Source organism: Colossoma macropomum, unplaced genomic scaffold, assembly GCF_904425465.1.
Source record: "Colossoma macropomum unplaced genomic scaffold, Colossoma_macropomum, whole genome shotgun sequence".
NCBI classification, from domain to species: Eukaryota; Metazoa; Chordata; class Actinopteri; order Characiformes; family Serrasalmidae; genus Colossoma; species Colossoma macropomum.
Window position 1 is genome coordinate 10,991,627 of NW_023494787.1, and position 19,843 is coordinate 11,011,469.

At 37.3% G+C, this 19,843-nt stretch overlaps 1 protein-coding gene across 1 annotated transcript; it reads right to left on the reverse strand.

The window, feature by feature from the left end:
• Nucleotides 1-16,643: 16,643 nt before the first annotated feature.
• LOC118805026 lies at nt 16,644-19,111 on the reverse strand. The gene is made up of 2 exons (XM_036565629.1): nt 18,984-19,111; nt 16,644-17,601 (listed from the first exon to the last, which is right to left on the reverse strand). The coding sequence occupies exons 1-2, from the start codon at nt 19,109-19,111 to the stop codon at nt 16,644-16,646; spliced, it is 1,086 nt and encodes a 361-aa protein (XP_036421522.1).
• Between the last annotated feature and the right edge of the window lie 732 nt (nt 19,112-19,843).

Below are 19,843 nucleotides of genomic sequence, written 5' to 3' on the forward strand. Positions count from 1 at the left end.
TTACAGCAGATGTAATTAAGTCATCTAATGTTATCATTATATATATTGTAATAAACTGCTGAAAATGTAATAAAATCTTCATCTAATAACATGTATTGTGCATAATGTAGGAAGGTATTACATAATGTGCTTATTACATTATAAAGTGTGTAACAGAATCTTTAAGAATAATATAATAATGTCAGCACATTTGTAATAATACACTAAATCATCTGTTGTAATAATCCAGGCCTGGATTCCCAAAAGTGATTTAACAAATAAAATGTTCTTAAATGTGTCTTTTTTCTTAACTTCACACTTAAGAAAACAGTTAAGATAAATTATTGTTCTTCAAAAAAAATTGTTCATAAATGTCTTCATTTATTTGTTAAGTTTTCTCTTAAGAACAACTACAAGTGCAAATGGCATTCTTGATTATTTTCTTAACCTAACCACTCACACTTATTTCAGACTAGGGCTGCAGTATAGGTTTCTGTTCTCAAGTCTGGACTCAAGATGGTTTTTAGTGCCTCGAACTTGTCTTGTACTTCATTGTATTGGTACTTAGACTTGTCTCTGTCTCAGCCAGTGCTCTTTCAACATTACTGGTCTCAGCCCAGTCTAACTACCATTTAAAAATATTTTAGTTCTTTTAACTGTCGCCAATGCATGCTGACTCACGCTAATAAAGCATCTTGGGGGGTTAAACTGGGCCAGAGCTGAGCTTCAGGGCTGTAATTTGATGTAAATAAATTAATTGGATTAAAATCTTTGTGAAATCCATTTAACTAGAAGATGTGAACCACAGTGAGAAATAACCTCTAAACAGTCACTCCTTTGATAATACTCCCAGCAGATATAAAGTTAATGACGGCATTCCAAATCAGTCAGATCACTGCTTGCCTCTTTCAGCTCCCAAACAGCTCTTCATTCTATAGAATTGACAGTGTTCTTTAAATTGAGCCAAGTTAGTCTACCTTCTATTTACCTAAATATTAAACTAACTAAACTATTGGGTGTGTGTGTTTTGAAAACTATTTAAATACATGTACAAATATCAAGATGCTACAGTGAAATGCTAATTTCAACATGAAATCACAATGCTATACTGAATCTGTCTAGGGTTGCCACCTTATTTCCCTGGATTGTTCAAGTTCTTGGTTGCCTGTCTGCTTCTTTTTGTCCAGCCACACCATTTGTATACAAATAGTGGGTTTGATTAGTTTAGATGTCCGTCAACGTAGGGACAGCTGTTTGGGAAAGATACAATGTTGGTGACATGTTCAGGCACTTGACAGCACTTTAATGCAATAACTGACAAGATTAGGTTCTATAGCTGAACTGACATCTAACTAGCTTAGACTGCATTGTGAGCAGAGCTACGTGTTTTAGTAAAATCAAGCCTCTGATCAAGTGTCCAGGTACAACCCCAATTCCAAAAAAGTTGGGACACTGTGTAAAATGTAAATAAAGGTAAATAAAATCATAATGCAATGATTTGCACATCTCATAGACCCTCATAATAGAACATCGAACACACATCAGATGTTGAAAGTGGGACATTTTACCATTGAAAACATTTAGAACCTGATGGCAGCAACGCATCTCAAAAAAGTCGGGACAGGGCCTTGTCTACCTTTGTGTAGCATCCCGTCTTCTTTTAACAACAGTCTGTAAACATCTGGGAAGTGAGGAGACCTACTGCTGGAGTTTTGGGAGAGGAATGCTGTCCCATTCTTGTCTGATGTAGGACTCTGCTCAACAGTGGGTCTTCATTGCCAGATTTTTCATTTCTTGATGCGCCAAATAATTTCTATTGGTAAAAGGTCTGGACTGCAGACAGTCCAGTTCAGCACCTGGACTTCTGCGAAGCCATGCTGTTGTGAAGGATGCAGTATGTGGTTTAGCATTGTCTTGCTGAAATATGCAAGGCCTTCCCTGAAAGAGATGCTGTCTGGAAGGGAGCGTATGTTGTTCTAAAACCTCTATATACTGTTCAGCATTGATAGTGCCTTTCCAGACGTGTAAGCTGCCCACACTATAGGCACCAATGCAACCCCATACCATCAGAGATGCAGGCTTTTGAACACTGCACTGATAACAAGCTGAATGGTCAAAGATCAGAGGCGTGATTCTCCCATAGTCCAATGTTTATTTCACCACTCACAGGAGCTGACAGGGGCTTTCCAGAGAGGAACGCATGCATACCTTCAGCCAGGCCCACTGCCAGCTGTATGAGGAGTAAGAACAGAGTGCTTTTCAGGGAATCTGAAACAGAAAGTAGATATTAAGTCAATCTTAATAATTAATCTAGTTTGTCTGTCAGCTACAGACCTTAATTGAGTTACGGTCTTATAAACACATTTACTTTCTGTGTTTCATTTTACTTTTGGTTTCTTCTCTTCAGATTAACGTGATTTAAATGTATCTAATTAAGTTGTATAAAATTACCTGCACATACATAGACATGATGCAGCTTTGTATTTGTTCCCAGAAAAAGTGAAGGAATGTGTATTTTAATCTGTTGATGACAAATTCATGGAGCATTAACTAAACATGTTAAATGCTTTGCGTTATATGATCATTATTCCTCATGAATGTATATAATGAATGTTTCAAAATGGTTATGTAATTGTAATGAAGAGTTACTGTACTATACTATTACTATTACTATTACGAATGTGGTATAAATGCTGCATGTACATGTAGTTTCTGTAAAGCAGTGATGGTTGCTTTAAGAATACACAAGAAGCACTGCTTCACCTAATATTTCATCAACACACTGTGCTGAAATGGTTAATAATGCATCTTTATTGCTCGTAACTCATACTGCAGTTTAGTATTTATAGCTATTACAAAGTGTGGAAGATCTACTGTGTGTTGCTGCACTCTGGAACTACTTACTTTTTAATGTGAGCTGCACTTGATAGACAGTACAGTCTGCATTAATGTATTTGTGGAAGACAGTGAAGGGACAGCCCATAGAACCCTATTGAAGCCGGGCTTCAGTTAACGGCGGATTCAAATACCTGCTGTTTCCATGGATCAAAGTACACAGGTTATTGGACAACAGGCCTTCTGGATATTTGCATATGAAAATCATCTCAAGTTTATTGCTGTCACTGTCAGCTACGCATATAAAGAATTAAATGAAAACTAGTGGAAAAATCAAAGTGGATGGAATTGCAAATGGTAATTGTTTTTTGATAAATGGTTATTATGTTATTGAGCAGATGTGCAGCATTTCAAAATAAGAAAACAACAAAACATCATAAGAATGTGCTAATCTAATGTGAGTCTTTCATAATGCAGTAAGGTATGGCTGGAGTTAGAATTTGCTCAATACTACCAATAAATGTAAATAAATGAAAGAATTATACCAATTACACCAGTGAGTTCTCTGTAGTTCACCAACCACAAGAGTCTTAAGGACTATTCTCCTCATTACACCATCCAACAGCTAAGCTCTTTAAACAATGTCATTTTGGACATACCTTTCTTAAACTGTCACACTGTAACTGTCCTACATGCAGGCTGGCTATAGTTATAGCTTCTCAAGCTACAGTGTAAAAAAAAATACTAAATTTAAAAAGTCCAGCAGCAGGGATGCCAGAAAAAAACTGTTAATTAACAGTAAAAGTATGTTTTCTCAATGATGGTAAAAATAATTAAGGTTCTTAGAAATATTGAGAAATATTGCTTTTTACTGTACTTCAACAGTTTCAACAGGTTTTAAAATGCTGTTAGAAAAGAAACCTCACAAATCAAAGCACTGTTTTTAGTGTAGATAAATGCAACGTCACTATGCTAGTTTTAGTGAACTATGCTGTCTGTCACTGCATAAAACATTAGAAGCAGATGGTTAAAACAGAAGTTATGACAGCTCTGGGGTTTTGTCTAGTTATGATGCTTCTGTAATACTGTTTTCTTATCTGGAGTTAATGATTAAGATTATTGACTAGAACTGCTGTTCTCTAATCACTTGTCATAAATTCAGTCCTAACTACTGTTGTCATGGTGGTGTTAAGGCGTTTCTGTAATACGGCCCCAGAATTGATTCACAGACAAAACAGCAAACAACATTCCAAACTACTTGGATAGCAGTAGCCAGCATACTTACACAGAGAATACAAACAAAAAACAAAAGGAATAGAAACTTCTTACTCTTTCAGCACAGCAGAGAAACAAATGGAGTCTAGCAGAAGCTAACGCACCAGTGATGCATCTCAAACAGACCTATGCGCAGCAGACTGGAGCACCGGACTTCACTGGATTAGACAGTGTTATTGCTGAATTACTGAGTTCAGTCCAATACAGTTCAGTCCAGTTTTAAGGTCCACATCTTCGGGGTTTTCATGCTTCTCATTGCTGCATGTGACATCATTGCTGTGGGACAGATGGGAGTTGTAGTTCTATGCATGCTCGCTCATTGGATTCTGTTCTGAACTCTGTCTGTGTTTGAATTGCTACTGAGCTCTGTACTGTCTGCCTTTAGGGTTTAGTTGCTTAATCATTTGTTACATTTGTGTTGACCCGTGGTGGTCTGTGTTTGTTTATCTGCATGGCCACGCCTCCCACACATCCACGGCTGAACAAGCTGGTAACGGATGCTGCAGTGCCCTTCATTCAACGGTCAGCCGTCCCTGCGACCTACAAAAAGTTCAGGCAGATTTCAAGGAAAGTCCAAGCAGAGAATCATCAGGTCTTCACGCATCAGCTCCGGCCTCCAGCTTCGCCATGCCAGCCTCACCATCCAGGCTTATTTGCCGTAACCACAGTTTAATCTTATATATCTGCTGTTCTTGCAAGTCTTCTTGTAGTTTTATTTGAAGTAATCCAAAGTATTATGTGACACTTGAGCAGCATTCAATGAAATTGCATATTCATTATATGCAACCAAACAAACCAACCAAAACCTTTTCTCCACCTTTGCTCTGACTCTCAAAGTTCTTTCCTTAAAGCCAGCAAACAGTCGGGAACAGAGACAGAAAAAGCTGGTCCTGAAGGGAGCGAGACAGCCAACATGTAACCTTAAAGAGACTACAAGTAAAGAAGCCTGATCTCCTCTTTTTGCACTTTAGCTAAGTTCTGCAGATTTTAAATGTTGGTTGTTTGTCTTATATCTTATTTCATTTTGTTTCATTTGCTCAGTAAACTTAAAGTGTTGTAACTGTAATGTTAGACTATTGAAAGCTGCATCTAACTGCATTTGTTTTCAAGTTTTGTTAATTCATTTTGAAAGTCTAATTGGCAATGATAGGTCACTGTGAACATAGTTTAAGAACAGAAACAGAAGCAAAACAGTGCTGACTGAAATCCACCTCAAGAGCCTGCTCAAGTCACTGCCTGCCTTTATCACCAAGCATCATGGGATGTTTCCTGACTATGATTGTGGATTGTGATTTCAACAATAAAGCCTCTCATTCACTTTTTATCCGTGGGCGTCTGCGTCATTCTGTCTCGTTGCGATATGTAAGCGCAGCATAAATGTAAGGCAGTGGTTATTAAGTATAAATAAGCTTCACTTTTGTATTGGTCAAGTATATTCATTAATAAAATATCTTTTAAATGTATTTTATCATATGCACATTATTTCTTGTAATGGCGTGAGACCATTTCTAATACACAAGATATGTGATTTTTTTTTTAACTAACATTGTCATGAATGTAACTGAATGAAAATAATTCAATATTATTATAATAATATTGACTTATTGTGACTTATTGCTTTTATATAATTCAATATACTATTAATTCAATAGTCAGCAAACTAACAGAACAAACATTCTATTAAGAAACACAACATAAAACAATGAAAACTATGTAAACATTTGTTTTTCATATGTTAGGATTGGCAGACAATCATGAATGTTTTTAACATTTTTATCTTATAATAAAAATTAATCATACTATTAATAAACACAAAGCATTATACCAAGACAGGCTTCTGACTTATTTGTTTGGTGCAGTTTTTAATGGAACGGTACATAAATTAACATGTTGCAGGAAAAGGGTATGTCTACGGTGCCATCTGATGGCACCATCTTATTCATTTCTTGGAGGCCATGAACAGTGTTCCATCTGACATTTGCAGAGTGGAATAATGAAATCAAACAATTAGATGGACCTCAAATATCTTTCTATTATGCATAAGACTTTATTAATCATAACAAAAAAAGCAAACTGACTGAAAGAACTATTAATTAGGAAAACACAAAGATAATTACGCAGTTTTTATGTTTTATGTTTTATTGAGGTTTTATTTCTTTGGAAACCAAGTGAAGCAAGTGCATATAAATATATGAGTATATATAAGTGATGCTATACACCAATCAGGCATAAAATTATGACCATTATGTTCTTGTTTCTACGCTCACTGTCTATTTTATCAGCTCCCCTTACTATATAGGTGCACTTTGTAGTTCTACTATTACAGACTGTAGTCCATCTGTTTCTCTGCATACTTTGTTAGACCCCTTTTACCCTGTTCTTCAGTGCTCAGGACCCCCATGGACCCTCACAGAGCAGGTATTATTTGGGTGGTGGATCATTCTCAGCACTGCAGTGACACCAGCATTGTGGTGGTGTGTTAGTGTGTGTTGTGCTGGTACAAGTGGATCAAACACAGCAGTGCTGGAGTTTTTAAACACTGTGTACACTCTCTGTCCACTCTATTAGACACTCCTACCTTGTCAGTCCACCTTGTAGATGTAAAGTCAGAGACGATAGCTCATCTGCTGCTGCACAGTTTGTGTTGGTCATCCTCTAGTCCTTCATCGGTGGTCAGAGGACACTGCCCACAGGACACTGTTGGCTGGATATTTTTGGTAAGTGGACTATTGTCAGTCCAGCAGTGACACTGAGGTGTTTATAAACTCCAGCAGCACTTCTGTGTCTGGTCCACTCAGACCAGCGCAACACACACTAACACACCACCACCACGTCAGTGTTACTGCAGTGCTGAGAATGATCCACCACCCAAATAGCACTTGCTCTGTGAGGGTCCATGGGGGTCCTGACCACTGAAGAACAGGGTAAAAGGGGGCTAATAAAGTATGCAGAGAAACAGATGGACTACAGTCTGTAATTGTAGAACTACAAAGTGCACCTATATAGTAAGTGGAGCTGATAAAATGGACAATGGGCTTATTAATGCTGTTGTTCATTTGCTTGTTTCTAGCTCAAGGAGGTGAACTTGAACTCTAATGCTTCACTTGTCTTCCAGCATAAAATGAGCTGATCATAAGCACAGTAACAGACATTTGTTGACGGTGCTGTATATCAAATTTATGGCAGGAAAAGAATCCATTCACATGAAAAGTAAGTGGCTGTGTAGAGTGCTCTCTGCAGTCAGGCGCCTCTCCATGTTTCTTCCCCTTTTGGTCTCAAGTCTTTACACATAGCTGAAAGTGGCATAACATATACAATGCATTATAAAGGAAACAATATAGAAATAGCCTTGTCAGTACAGGAAAATATCTTTCAGAAAATGTCTTTGAAGCAAACTTAACCCTTTCCAATCCAGCGATTGGAATTTTTTGTATGATCCTAAAGAAAAATCAGTGCATTTTCGTTATAGCTATTTGAGTGGAGAAAAGGAATATAATATAAATACTTTATATAAGTATATAAATGAAAATCATGATTTCCAAAGGCCGAATGCAGTTTCTAAATTTCATCCAGGTAGAGCAACAGTGGCTGCATGTTCCAACCAATGACTGTGTATGGATCATTTTACCGAATTGGTCAAAAGTCAGAGTTGAAAATATATTATGGACTTTCAAAATTCAGATACAAATCCTTATGCTTTGAATGACCTTATGCTTATGTTATTAGGCACAATGTGGCGCAGAGTACCTAAAACACACTTCCTCATGATAAAATCACAGTAATGCATGGCTTCTTTCGACTTATTGCTTTAATAAAATGGTGGCCAACATAAAATATTACAAAATACACAATTTTACAGAAAATAATTTATTATTAATAAGCGTTAGTATGATATTATTGCCAGGCAACCATTGACTGTTGAATGAGTAGAAGAATGTTTGGTCACTCATCACTATATTGCAGTCATGTCATGAACATTTTGTCACATAATGATAAACATATTATAGCACTGTTAAATGCAAAAATCTTCATTTATAAGTAGTTTTTTGGTCACCAACTTGCTACCATGAGTCTTATACAGCACCAATCCATTGGTGCCCATGCTGGGGCTGAATCTTGAATAACTCACATGCTCCCTACATAGTGCACTACAGTTCCTGCAACACAACAATGCTTAATATAGCTAAAAATTAATCTTTTGGGATTCAGTCGCATCTATACTTGACAAATAATGGATGATTTGGCTGTAAAAGCTGGAATTTCAAAACTTATATAGCACATTATTTAGGGAGTATGGAGATGTTTGAGATTCTACTTGCATTTGATGCTAGTGGAACACAGACTTTTGAGGCATATAAGTCATTCAAGTGACATTCTTTAGACTTTTTTTTATTGTGGTTTTACAGTAAATCATATAATTAAGTACTTTAATTCAGACCTGTGATATTAATGTTGAAGTTGTTTAGGCTGTTATGTATCTTTTTGCCTGTTAGCTAGCTGAGCAGCCTAATTCTAGTTAAGAAAATAAGTTTTCAGGCCCTCAGTTGAAACAAATAACAGGTTCTTACTTCATCAGTATACTTGGTGGTCCATGCGAGCAGCATTAGAGTCAGCGCAGTTTTTTCGGCATGCTTAGCTTACCGTGCTCAGGGCCACAAAACTGTTCGTTGGCATATATATAAAGACAGAGCTATTCGGTGATTGGTTCTATCTTTATGTTGGTACTGTGCTGCAGCATCCTGCTGTGTTATTTCAAACCTAACATCAATCAAAGAAATTTGCTCATATGTACTCCAAATAAATGCAAGCAGTGCACGACTTTAAATTCACTATCCAATAAATGCCAATGCTTCAGTCTAACACCAATTTCTAATTGTAGTAACAGCTCAAATCTGAGGAAGCCAAGTCAAGTGGCTGATAGAGGGACAGAAAGCTGAAATTAAACCTGTTCTGTGGTGTTTGAAAATAGCTTCCAAGTTACGGATAAAGACTCATATATGACAGTGCAAATTTGGTGTGGAAATGACAGAAATGTAAAAACAGACTTGTGTGGTAATGTTCTGAGCTGTACCCTGCTGTGCTATGTTAATGTTAGTGTAGTTAACCAGGTACAAATTCAACCTGATGCAGTGCAGCCTCAGTTTCAGTAACTGAAACTAACTTAAAATAAGAAATAAAAGAAACTGGATGTAGAGTGACACAGAATCAAACATGTGTTGTGGTGGGGCTGTGTTTGTAGCTATTAGTCTATTAGCAGTCAGCTACACATTTGTGGAGTTTTCAGTATTTCCTGGTTCTGATTAGCGGCACAACAGATGAAAAAAGAAACAGTGCTGGTCTGAATACTTAATTGTATTTAATCGTTTTTCTAATTCTCAGTTTAATTCTGCTGAATGGTCCAAATATATAGCAAAACTTTATATTAATAATTAATTAGATGTTAATCAATTATTAATTATTATTTAAACATTAGTTAACTGTTCAGTAACCATTAATTATTGGTAGTAACTGATTATGTACTCAGTGATTAGTAATTGAGTTCGCTGTCAGTTGATTGTTTAGTTTGTCATTTGTTCGTAGCTTATTTAGTGAATAACTGTCCTGCTACATATTACATTTTTAATGTAATGATAATTATGTTTACACATGTAAAGAAGTAACACAATTGGTAAGCATGTCAATAGAGTCTTGATTATCAGAAGGTATGGAAATGTATAATTGTGTGTCATCAGTATTAAAAACAAATGCCCCAAAACTGAACCCTGTGGGACTCCAAAAAAAAAAAGTTAACATTTTTGTTGAATGATTTCCCAGTGAAACCAAGATCTGTCTGTTCATTAAATATGATTTAAACTATTCTAAAACTGTACCTGAGAAGCCTAACTAGTTTTCAAGATGGTGGATTAGAATCTTGTGGTCAGCGGTATCAAAAGCTGCACTAAGATCCAATAAGATGAAAATAGAAGGATTTTTGCATCAGTGCTGAGCCTGAGGTCATTCTCAACATGAACCAGTGCTGTCGCAGGACTATGGTTAGAATAAAAACCTAACTGAAATTATACAAATAATTAGTTTGGTATTAGATTCACATTTAAATGTTCAAAAAACAACTTTAAGAAGAGGCTTCATCAGGGTGGCTTGTAAAGCATTTGGAAAAACACCAGTAGCCCTCATCTTCATCATTGCTGGGTAAGGTACAGATGGCAGCCAGTTTTCTGTTGTTTTCCTTCATAGCACTGATGAGTCCTGGTATGCCTTTATCAGAGAGGAGCTGATTTCCTGTAATTTCTCTTACTGACTTCATCAAATCCCCCATCACCTTCATCACTGGCTCCTGGAGGATGAATCTGCTAGTGTGAATTTCAGCCACGCTGGCCTTTCCACTCAGACCATTTAGGACGTGGACGGCTCTTCTCACCCTGCTCTGGAACTCAGCTACAGCCTCTCTCTGCTTCTTCACCTTCTGGATCTCTGCATGGATCTGCTCCATTTGATCCTGTTTCTGCCCGATTTCTAGCTCAGTCTGGGAAATCTTGGATTCATTTTCAGAAACGTTGCCTTCAAACATTTCCACTTGAGATTCAGACCTTTTTACTTCTTCATCAACCGCTTTTATGCATGTGAAGCTTGATTTATTTTCACTCCACCACCAATCATCATGCCAAGACCTGCACAACAAAATAATAAGGTACATGTTTAAACTGAACTCTCACATATCAAGTTTGACCTTATTAAAATTCAAAGTTTTACATCACATAGTTCACTATACTTCAGTACAAGAGAAATGTGATTCTCACCAATGGCCCAGCCATAAAAAGGTATAAGGAACACTCCTGCTCCTACACCTGTCACAATATCAGCTGTACGTTTTCTCTCTTTCTGTTTCTCCAGTGTGTCTCTTGTTGAATTCAGAATTTTTCTGGCCTGTTCCAGAGCATGTTCAGATTATCTCTGTATGTTTTCATTGAAGGTCTGCTCTGTTCTCAACTTGTCTAAGGCTTGTTTTGTATCATGCAACTGTTGTTTATGTTTTCCCTCATCTTGTGTAAGGATCTCAATTTTGTCATCCAGATACATCAGCTCTGTAGTGGCTGCATGTTCTGACCGCTCCAGGCTCTTCTTGGCCTGCACAATTTGCTCTCTGATGTAGTCATAGTTGGAACACGGCCAAATATCTTCATCTATGAGGGCCTCATAGACTCTGTTGATGGAGCAGCCATCTTCCAGCGACACATTAACTGCCTCAAATGAGTTATTGCAAGAAAGACTGTGGAGAAGCAGGCATATGATAAAATGTTTGTAAATACAGCTTTAAGACAAAAGTTTGGGCACCACTGGTCAAATTACGTAATTTGTTGATATTAAGTAAAAAGATTTAAACACATCTGCAGCAAAGTATTTTTTAAAAATAATATTTTTAATGCAAATGTTAATGCTCACTTCATATTTGATTAACTAAAACAGTAGTTTTGGCATGTGCAGACATTTGGACATCCTTCCAGCTGAAAATCTCAGGATTTAATTAACTCACATAATCAACCCTAATTGACTTGTTTGGATGGGTAGGCAGGTCAAAAATTGTCTGTATGATCTCTCTGCTGATAACTATTCCAGAGCATAATTCTCTCACTCTTCAAACCTTGTGCTTCCAATCACAAGCATGAGCTTCTCTAAGCAACTGGCTTTTGAAGATCTGAAAATGATGCTAATTGATGCCTACAAACCTGGGGCATATTGGATGAATGGTGACGATTTCTCTGCTTCCAAGCTCATTTAAACTGAGACAAAGTGGAAAAGTGTTCTGTTGTCTGACAAATCAAGATTTTAAATTCTTTTTGGAAATCATTGATGCTGCCTCCTGCAAGCTTAAGATGAGAGGGACCACCCAGCTTGTTAGCAACGCACAGTTCAAAAGTCAGCGTCTGTATGGGTTTGCATTAGTGCACATGGCATTGGCGACTTGCACATTTGCGAGGGCACCATTAATACTGAATGATATTTCCAGGTTTTGGAGTAACATGTGCTGCCATCCACATGACATCTTTTTTAGAGACGACCTTGCTTATTTCAGCAAGACAATGCCAAATCACATTCTGCAGATGTTACAACTGTATGGCTCCGTAGTAAAAGAATGTGGGTGCTAAACTGGCCTGTCTGCAGTCCAGACCTGTCATACATTGCAAATATTTGGCAAATTATGGAACAAATTACAAAACAGACACCAAATTGTTGTGCAGCTGAAGTCCTATATGAAGCAAGAATGGGAAAACAAAACTACAGCAATTGGTCTCCTCAGTTCTCAAACGCTTACAGAGTGTTGTTAAAAGAAGAGCTGATGCAACACAGTGAAGTTAGTAAACATTCCCTGTCCCAACTTTTTGAAATGTGTTGCTGGAATCAAATTCAAAAGGGGCACATATTCAATAAACAACTTCCAACATTTGATATGTTACCTTTTTTTTTTTACTATTTTCAATTAGGGTTTATAAGGTTTAAATGATTTGAACATCATTATATTCTGTTTTTGTTTACATTTCTTAGAGATGCTAGCAATAATACTTACTCAGATGGACAGATTTCACTCATGTTTATCTGAAAAGGGAAACACAAACAAAAAGAAAACAGTTTTCAAAGTTAAACGCAAAAACATAAACTGAAACCTGGACAATTTCCTGAAATAATGGTTTCAAAGAGGTTTTCCACAGATGATTAAGTTTAACTGTCTTGCCCATGACTGTGTTGTCTCTTTCTCTGGGTTTATATCATTGCTTTGGCTTTCTTGAGGTTATAATATGGATGCAAATAATCAAAAATATTAAGAGAGATAATACTTAGAATGGTCAGGTTGCATCTCTTCCAGCAACCTAAACTGTGTTTTTTTGGAGTTTGAACTGGAGCAAAATGTTACTTTTTGCACTGTTTCATCACTTAAGGTATTCATTTAAGTTGAATAAATCTGAAAAGCCATATTTTACAGTACAAGGAGGAATTTTCACATCTTTCTTTGTCACATCTTTTTAACAAAAGATTAAAAGTAGAACCCCTAGAATAATTACATAATGGAAATGACACTGATTGCTGAAGCACTATTAAAATAAAATCTGTTTTAAAGACAGCATGTAAGTACTAGAAAACATGTAAAACCCTATCTGGTGTGTGTATCCGTAAGAATGATAAAAAGTCCTGAGATAAATAGCTTAGTAATCATTATGAACAGCCTACACTGTGAGGAGAGAGAGAACAGTACCATATGACTGTGCCTGAGAGAGGAGCATTTGTTATAGATGTTGAGAGGAATAAAATGTAACCTGGTTACACTTTTTACAAAAAACGTTGTCTAACTAATATTAAGTAATGCATTTGTTAACATGAACAACACAGGTACTGCATTAATAATGGCTAATTAATATTAAGCAAGCAAGTAACAACTGCATTGGTTAATTTTGTATTGTAGGTTTCGTTAACATCTGTTAACTGTTTACTTACTATTAGTTAAGCATTATTATTAGTGTACCTTGTGTTGTTCATGTTTAGAAATGTATGACAGTGTTAGTTAGTCAACTTTATTGTCAGTAGTTCTCAATCTGTCCACCAGAGGTCTCTCTCTCTCTCTCTACTAGCCCTGCTTCCAGGATCAAGCCACATGCACCTCATTCCTTCTCTAAACAGTCTCACCTTAAATACTACCCAAACTCAGCCAGTTGGTGCAAAGTATTGTCAGTCCTTTTGAGTCTGTCTACTGAGCGTTTGTATTGTTTAACCCTTTTGTGTTTGGAACCTCTGTCTGGCTTTTTTGGAGTCCGTCTTCAGTCTTCTGTCCTTTTGGTATCGCTGCCTGAGTCTTTGGACTGATTTACTTTTATAACATTTTTGCTCTGCCTCTTTTACTACAAGTGTTAGATTGCCCTGTTTTTCATTAACCTGCAAATGGATCCCTCACAACTCTCTAAGTCCACAGTGTCACACTATCATACAGAAAAATATGACTTAAACAAATGCAAAATATCTAGTCAAATATTCTTACAACAGTCTCAGTATGAGAAATCTTAGATGTGCTGATTAGATTTAAAATCTTTCACCTGCTAAGCCTTTTTTTTTACTGAAAACTTTGCCCACACTGCAAAAAAATGATATCTTAGCACATGAAAACATCTTATTACATTCTGACAATAGTCATGAGATCATGAGATTGGCAGTCTATGTATGATACACAACAAAATGTTTATAAAGACAGGTTAGGTGGGGTAAAATGAGGGCATTCCATGTATATTTTCAAGCTATAGTGATGAATTTAATGTTCATCATAATGTCATCATTTTAATACTGAGTTGATGTCTAAATGTGTTTTTGTTTACCCTGTGTTATATTTACAAAGTCAATCAAATACTGAAAGGCAAATATGTTTGATAATAATCTTCTATTGTTAAAAGTTCTATTTCATGTTTTTCAACGGCTAATTATTTAAGCAGTGTAAAGTAGTTAAAACTAGCTTTTAATTCACATGACAACCAATTCAGGCACAATCATTGAAAGCAGCTAGGAAAGGATTTCAGCCAGCTATGTTTTTAGATGTTGAAAAATGCACATTATTGTCATATCAAGCGTTTAGTTTATTGTACAGCACTGGAGCACACTCCAATAAAAGTGTGTTTGACATGCAGTGCTGACTGTGAGTCTGTGCAGCACTGTGATGCAATATTCTCATACCCAGCACCTCAAATGAGCATAGAGCATGTACAGTAGGGATAAGTACCTTTACATTAACATCACTGTTACAATACTGAGGGATCTCAACGCCGGCACTTGTCTAAAAGGAACAGTCCTACAAAATATCAAAAATAATGATGTATATATGTTTCTGAGTGGTATATATTATGCATTTTTATTGCCATTTCTATTTTCTATTCTATTTCAATTGCTGCTTCTGAGTGTAATGTGCCATAAACAATTCTGCAGAGACCAAATCAAACAAACCAAGAACTGATCATCTAACACAATGGTTTTCAACTGGTCATACTGCTAGGGAGGTGTGGGCAGTCCTTTTGTTTTGTTTTTAGTTTTCCTGTACAGAATGTAGACAGTAAACAAGACCAACTATTTAAAATATGACAAATATTATTGTTGTGATAGTTCATTTTATTTATGCTTTATTTTCAAAAATAATAATAATGATGATAATAATAAAACATAAAAAATAGTGAAATATTCCAAGGTCAGTTAATGATCAATAAAATACATGACCCATAGACCTACAGAACTATATAGAGAAATGGCTATAAACAGAAATGTTTTGGTGTTTATTGTGATATGTGATTTTTTGATAGTCTTCACTGATTATTGTGATGTACTCTGTAGCATTAGAAACATTTGGGCTGGTTAAATCTTCTTGCGAAGTGTGAAAGGTCTTGTGGGCTACAAAAAGTTAGGAAACCTCTGATCTACCAAACTTGGACTTGATCTTTAAACTTTAAATTTTGGTATTTAAGAGGTTCTTACCCTCGGGCCCAGAGAAGGTGGCAGTATTTCTGGATTCTTTTATATATATGACTTCTTCTTTGTGTTTTAATCAAATCAAATCAAATCAAATCAAATCATGTTTATTGTCACATCACATTTACACAGGTGGAAAGTGAGTGAAAATCTTAGGTGCGTAGCCCCCTTGTAGAATTTAAATACAAAAAACATATCTAAGAAGAAAAAGAAATATATATACACTGACTCTGAATACACACATATACACAATATACACTAGTATTGCACTATTCCAATGTACAGTTGTACATTTTAGAGTTTTAACTTGCATTTGTGGATGCAGAGATGAACTGTTTTCACAGACATTGGTGTTTAGAAGTGTTCCTGAGCTCATGCAGTGGTTTTATCTACAGAATCATGTCTATTTTTAATGCAGTGCCGCCTGAGGGCCCAAAGATCATGGCCAGCAAATACTGGTGTTTGGCCTTGTCCCTTACATACAGAGATTTCTCCAGATTCTCTGAATCTTTTAATGTTATTATGTACTGTAGATGATGAAAAGCAAAAGTTCTCTGCTATTTTATGTTGAGAAAAGTTATTCTTGCATTGTTGCACTATTTGATCACACAGTCTTTCACAGAGTGGAGTCATTTTTATCTTCTGAAAGATTCAGCCTCTCTAAGATGCTGTTTTTATGCCCAGTCATGTTGCTGACCTGTTACCAATCAACCACCCCATCCCAACTTTTTTTGGAATGTGTTATTGGTATCAAATTCAAAATGGGCCTATATTTAAAAAAATTAATAATAAAATGTTTCAGTTTTAACATGATATTTTGTCTTTGTACTATTCTTTGTACTATTGTTCTCCACACTCTTCTCATAGATCTCTCTGGTCTTGTCCAGTTGAGCTCGGCTCTGTTCAACGCAAAACCTGGCATTCTCTGCTGCTCGTTCTGAAGAGCACTGCATCTCAGATTAACTTTCTTCCTTAGCCATCATGGGTGGTTTTGGAATCAGGGAAGGAATGTTTGTAGCATCTTTGCTCTTGCAGTCAAAATTGCAGGCTGATTCAGTCAGTTTTCAGATTCTCTTGATCAGCTCCACTGTTTTGGCTTCTTCGCACTTCCCATCTGGTGCATATTTTGCCAGTTCATTGCAGATGTTAATGGCCTCATTGCATAACTCTGAGGCCTGCTTTTTCGGTTTACATTCTGGGATTGTTTCAATACTAGTGTTGATTGTCGTGAGCTGTTTTTTCAAAAGCTCTGTTTTTGTAGCTTTGTTCTTCTGATCATACAGGCTTTTCCAGTCAATTTTGTTCTCCCGCACATTCTTTAGAATATTCTGTGTATATGTTAGTATTTCTGCAGACTTGCTGTAGATGTTTATTTCATCAATTATATCTCCACCATTGTCCATCTGTGGATTTTCAAGACCTGTATCAACTGTTTTGACCACTACACTTGTCATCCCATTCGGCATAGTGGCGATTCCATCAGCTGTTCTACCACCCAAGTTCATAGCAATCATGTCCCAACTACAAGGCAGGGAGTCCAGTGCTTTGGAGTAGTTCTCTCGTGCCTCCTGCAGTTCCTTCTCCATGGCCTTTGCTGCCTTCTCCAAACGTTCATTGGCTTCTTTTGAAGTGTGTTCTCTCAGTTTGGTCTCTTCTAGCTTCTTCTTGATTACCTCCAGCTCTTCTCCATGAAAGTGCTCAGCATTTATACAGGCTTCCAGCAGCTCGTGGATAATCTTGATGACATTGGTGAACCGCTTTTCTGTTTTATTAGCCAGATCAATACAGTCATCTGCAATGACACAAATATTCTCCAGCTGGTCAGGGAGGAAGGTTTTAACAACCTCATCATCACTTTGGAACAATATGTTCACAGCAGTCTTCATATAGTCTGGAACAGCCATGGTGTGGAGCCGAATCTGGTCCATGTTCTTGTGGGCCTCATTGAAAGCCCACCAGCCAGAGTTACACACTTGCATGAGACAGGCACAAAATGAATCTGGGTATTTAACCCATAGAGCCCTAGCACTATTAGGTGTCCCCCGTTTTTGTCAGTTCCTCTTTCAGTTGTTGTAACTCTAGTAATTATATGAGACAGCCACATGTTATATGTTGTTTTATTTTAAGAAGACATGTGGCTTCTCAAATATGTAATCACCTGAGTTGTAAATGCCCACAGAAGTTTGATATTTTTATGAAACTGGACATCCATCCATCCATCCATCATCTAAACTGCTTATCCTTCTGGGTCGCGGTGGGGTGCTGGAGCCTATCCCAGCTGTCATTGGGCGGAAGGCAGGATACACCCTGGACAGGTCGCCAGTCCATCGCAGGGATGAAACTGGACATGTTTTGATCAAAATTTTACCAAGCGCCTGTACTTATTTTTGACTGTATCTATTCAAAACATCACTGCACTGCTTAGATGTCAATTAGAAAGTTTTAGGATAAAGTGTCTACGAGTTGAAAATATAAGAATTTTGGTGATTGTTCATTACATGGCTTATTACTGTGACATAGTATATGAGTAGCATCAGGCGGACTTATTTTTCTTGATATTCTCACCTAAAGGAGACATGCAGATTGCTAAAACTGCATGTGACAGACTGACACAGCAGGTCAAGCCTTTGAGTTTTTTGTTCAGGGCCAATATGGCTAATATTCCAGCTAATACAACACTGTTTTAGTATACTGGGTGTTTATTATCAGCTGCTTATAATAACAATTACTCCTATAATAAAGAATCCTTCCAGAAATGATCAGATAAATACTGGATTATTTAGAAAACACACAATAAAGAACTCTGTACCATAATATAAACCTGAAATCTGTATCAGTCCAGCGGTGTTGGATGGACACCAAAAGACTCTGAAGGTGTGCGTGCATCTTTTCAGTTCTAGATGCGTGTGCACGTGTCCAATGCTAGGAGCAACGGGGTGCACAAACACAGCAGGAACACTGACAAGAGGTGCGCAGCTTCAGAGCTGGCTAATCGGCGGAGGCGCTGAGAGGCGTTTTCGGTCGATAATACTGACTCATCTAATCAGACATTAGATCTGAAACACCGTGTAAACATTTCAGAAGCCCTATAGTGAATAACAGTAGTGGAAATAAAGCGAAATGCAGAGTTTATCAGCACAGAAACTATTTACTAGATTTACTAGAAGAATAAAACAGAAACTGTGAAGGAGCGTCTATTTTACTGTTTTTCCACAGCGGATTACTCACAGATGCTTCGTCGGACCACGACGGCGCTGCTGTTTTTAGAAACGGTAGACTCCGCAGTTTCTAATTATATGCGTAGTGAACTGCTGCGGTAAAGCATTCCTGAGTTATAAAGCTGAGATGACAAGGTGTGATTTGTGACGCAAAATCCGTCATGAAGGTTGATAGGGTTAATGTACTTGTAGCCATCCTTGGGTGGGTTTTTGTTGATAGAGAAATCTGTTTTGGAAGAGATGAAGACCAGCTCTCCCAGGATGGCTATAGAGACCGGTGCAGGAGTCAGGTACTCAGTCCTCCCAGCTGGCATAAGGCTGCATCACAAGCTTGGTTTGGTCTTTCATCTGCTCAGCTGTTTTAAGCTTTTTAGTGATCTGTGCAATTTGAGAATCCATTACTTCTTTGCTTCTGCTAAAACAGACAGTAAGGCAGACATGTATGTGTAAGGAGAAAATTTGAAAGGTTATGACCATTCTTATTATATTTACATGTTATTTCATGTCAATTTTCATTTAAAACTTTTTTGCCTTGGCACTGATTTATCATTAAAGGGGTATTCTTCAAAACTGTTTTAACAAAGACTATTGGTTTACGCTGCCACATGCCAAAAGTAATGGGACAGAAACAAATATCATATAGGACCCTGTCTAGCCTGGCAAAATACATCAAATTCCACAAGTGGACGAAAATGTCTTGAGGGATGTTGAGCCATGCCATCTGGATAGCCATCCATAGCACCATGGTATTCATAGGTGCAGGATCTCGGATGCGAATGGACCGCTCAGCGTAAAAAATGGACCACATCCTATAAATGCTAGATTGAGGCCACATAATTCCTCAGAAATCTCCACAAAGCTCCTCCAACCAATTCTGGGCAACTTAGGCTCAATGCCACGGTGCATTATCGTTCTGGAATATCCTATCATTGTGGGGGTACATGAAGTCCATGAAGGGCTGCAAATGCTCACCAAGCAATGAACCAGTCAATGATGTGTATGGGTGGACCAGTGGACCCAACCCATGCCATGAGAAGACACCCCAC

Coding starts and splice junctions, on each gene's coding strand:
- LOC118805026 (XM_036565629.1), bottom strand. CDS start 19,111: ATGCCAGCTGGGAGGACTGAGTACCTGACTCCTGCACCGGTCTCTATA. Junction 17,602..18,983: donor CCACCCAAGGATGGCTACAA/GTACATTAACCC, acceptor TAATAGTGCTAG/GGCTCTATGGGTTAAATACC.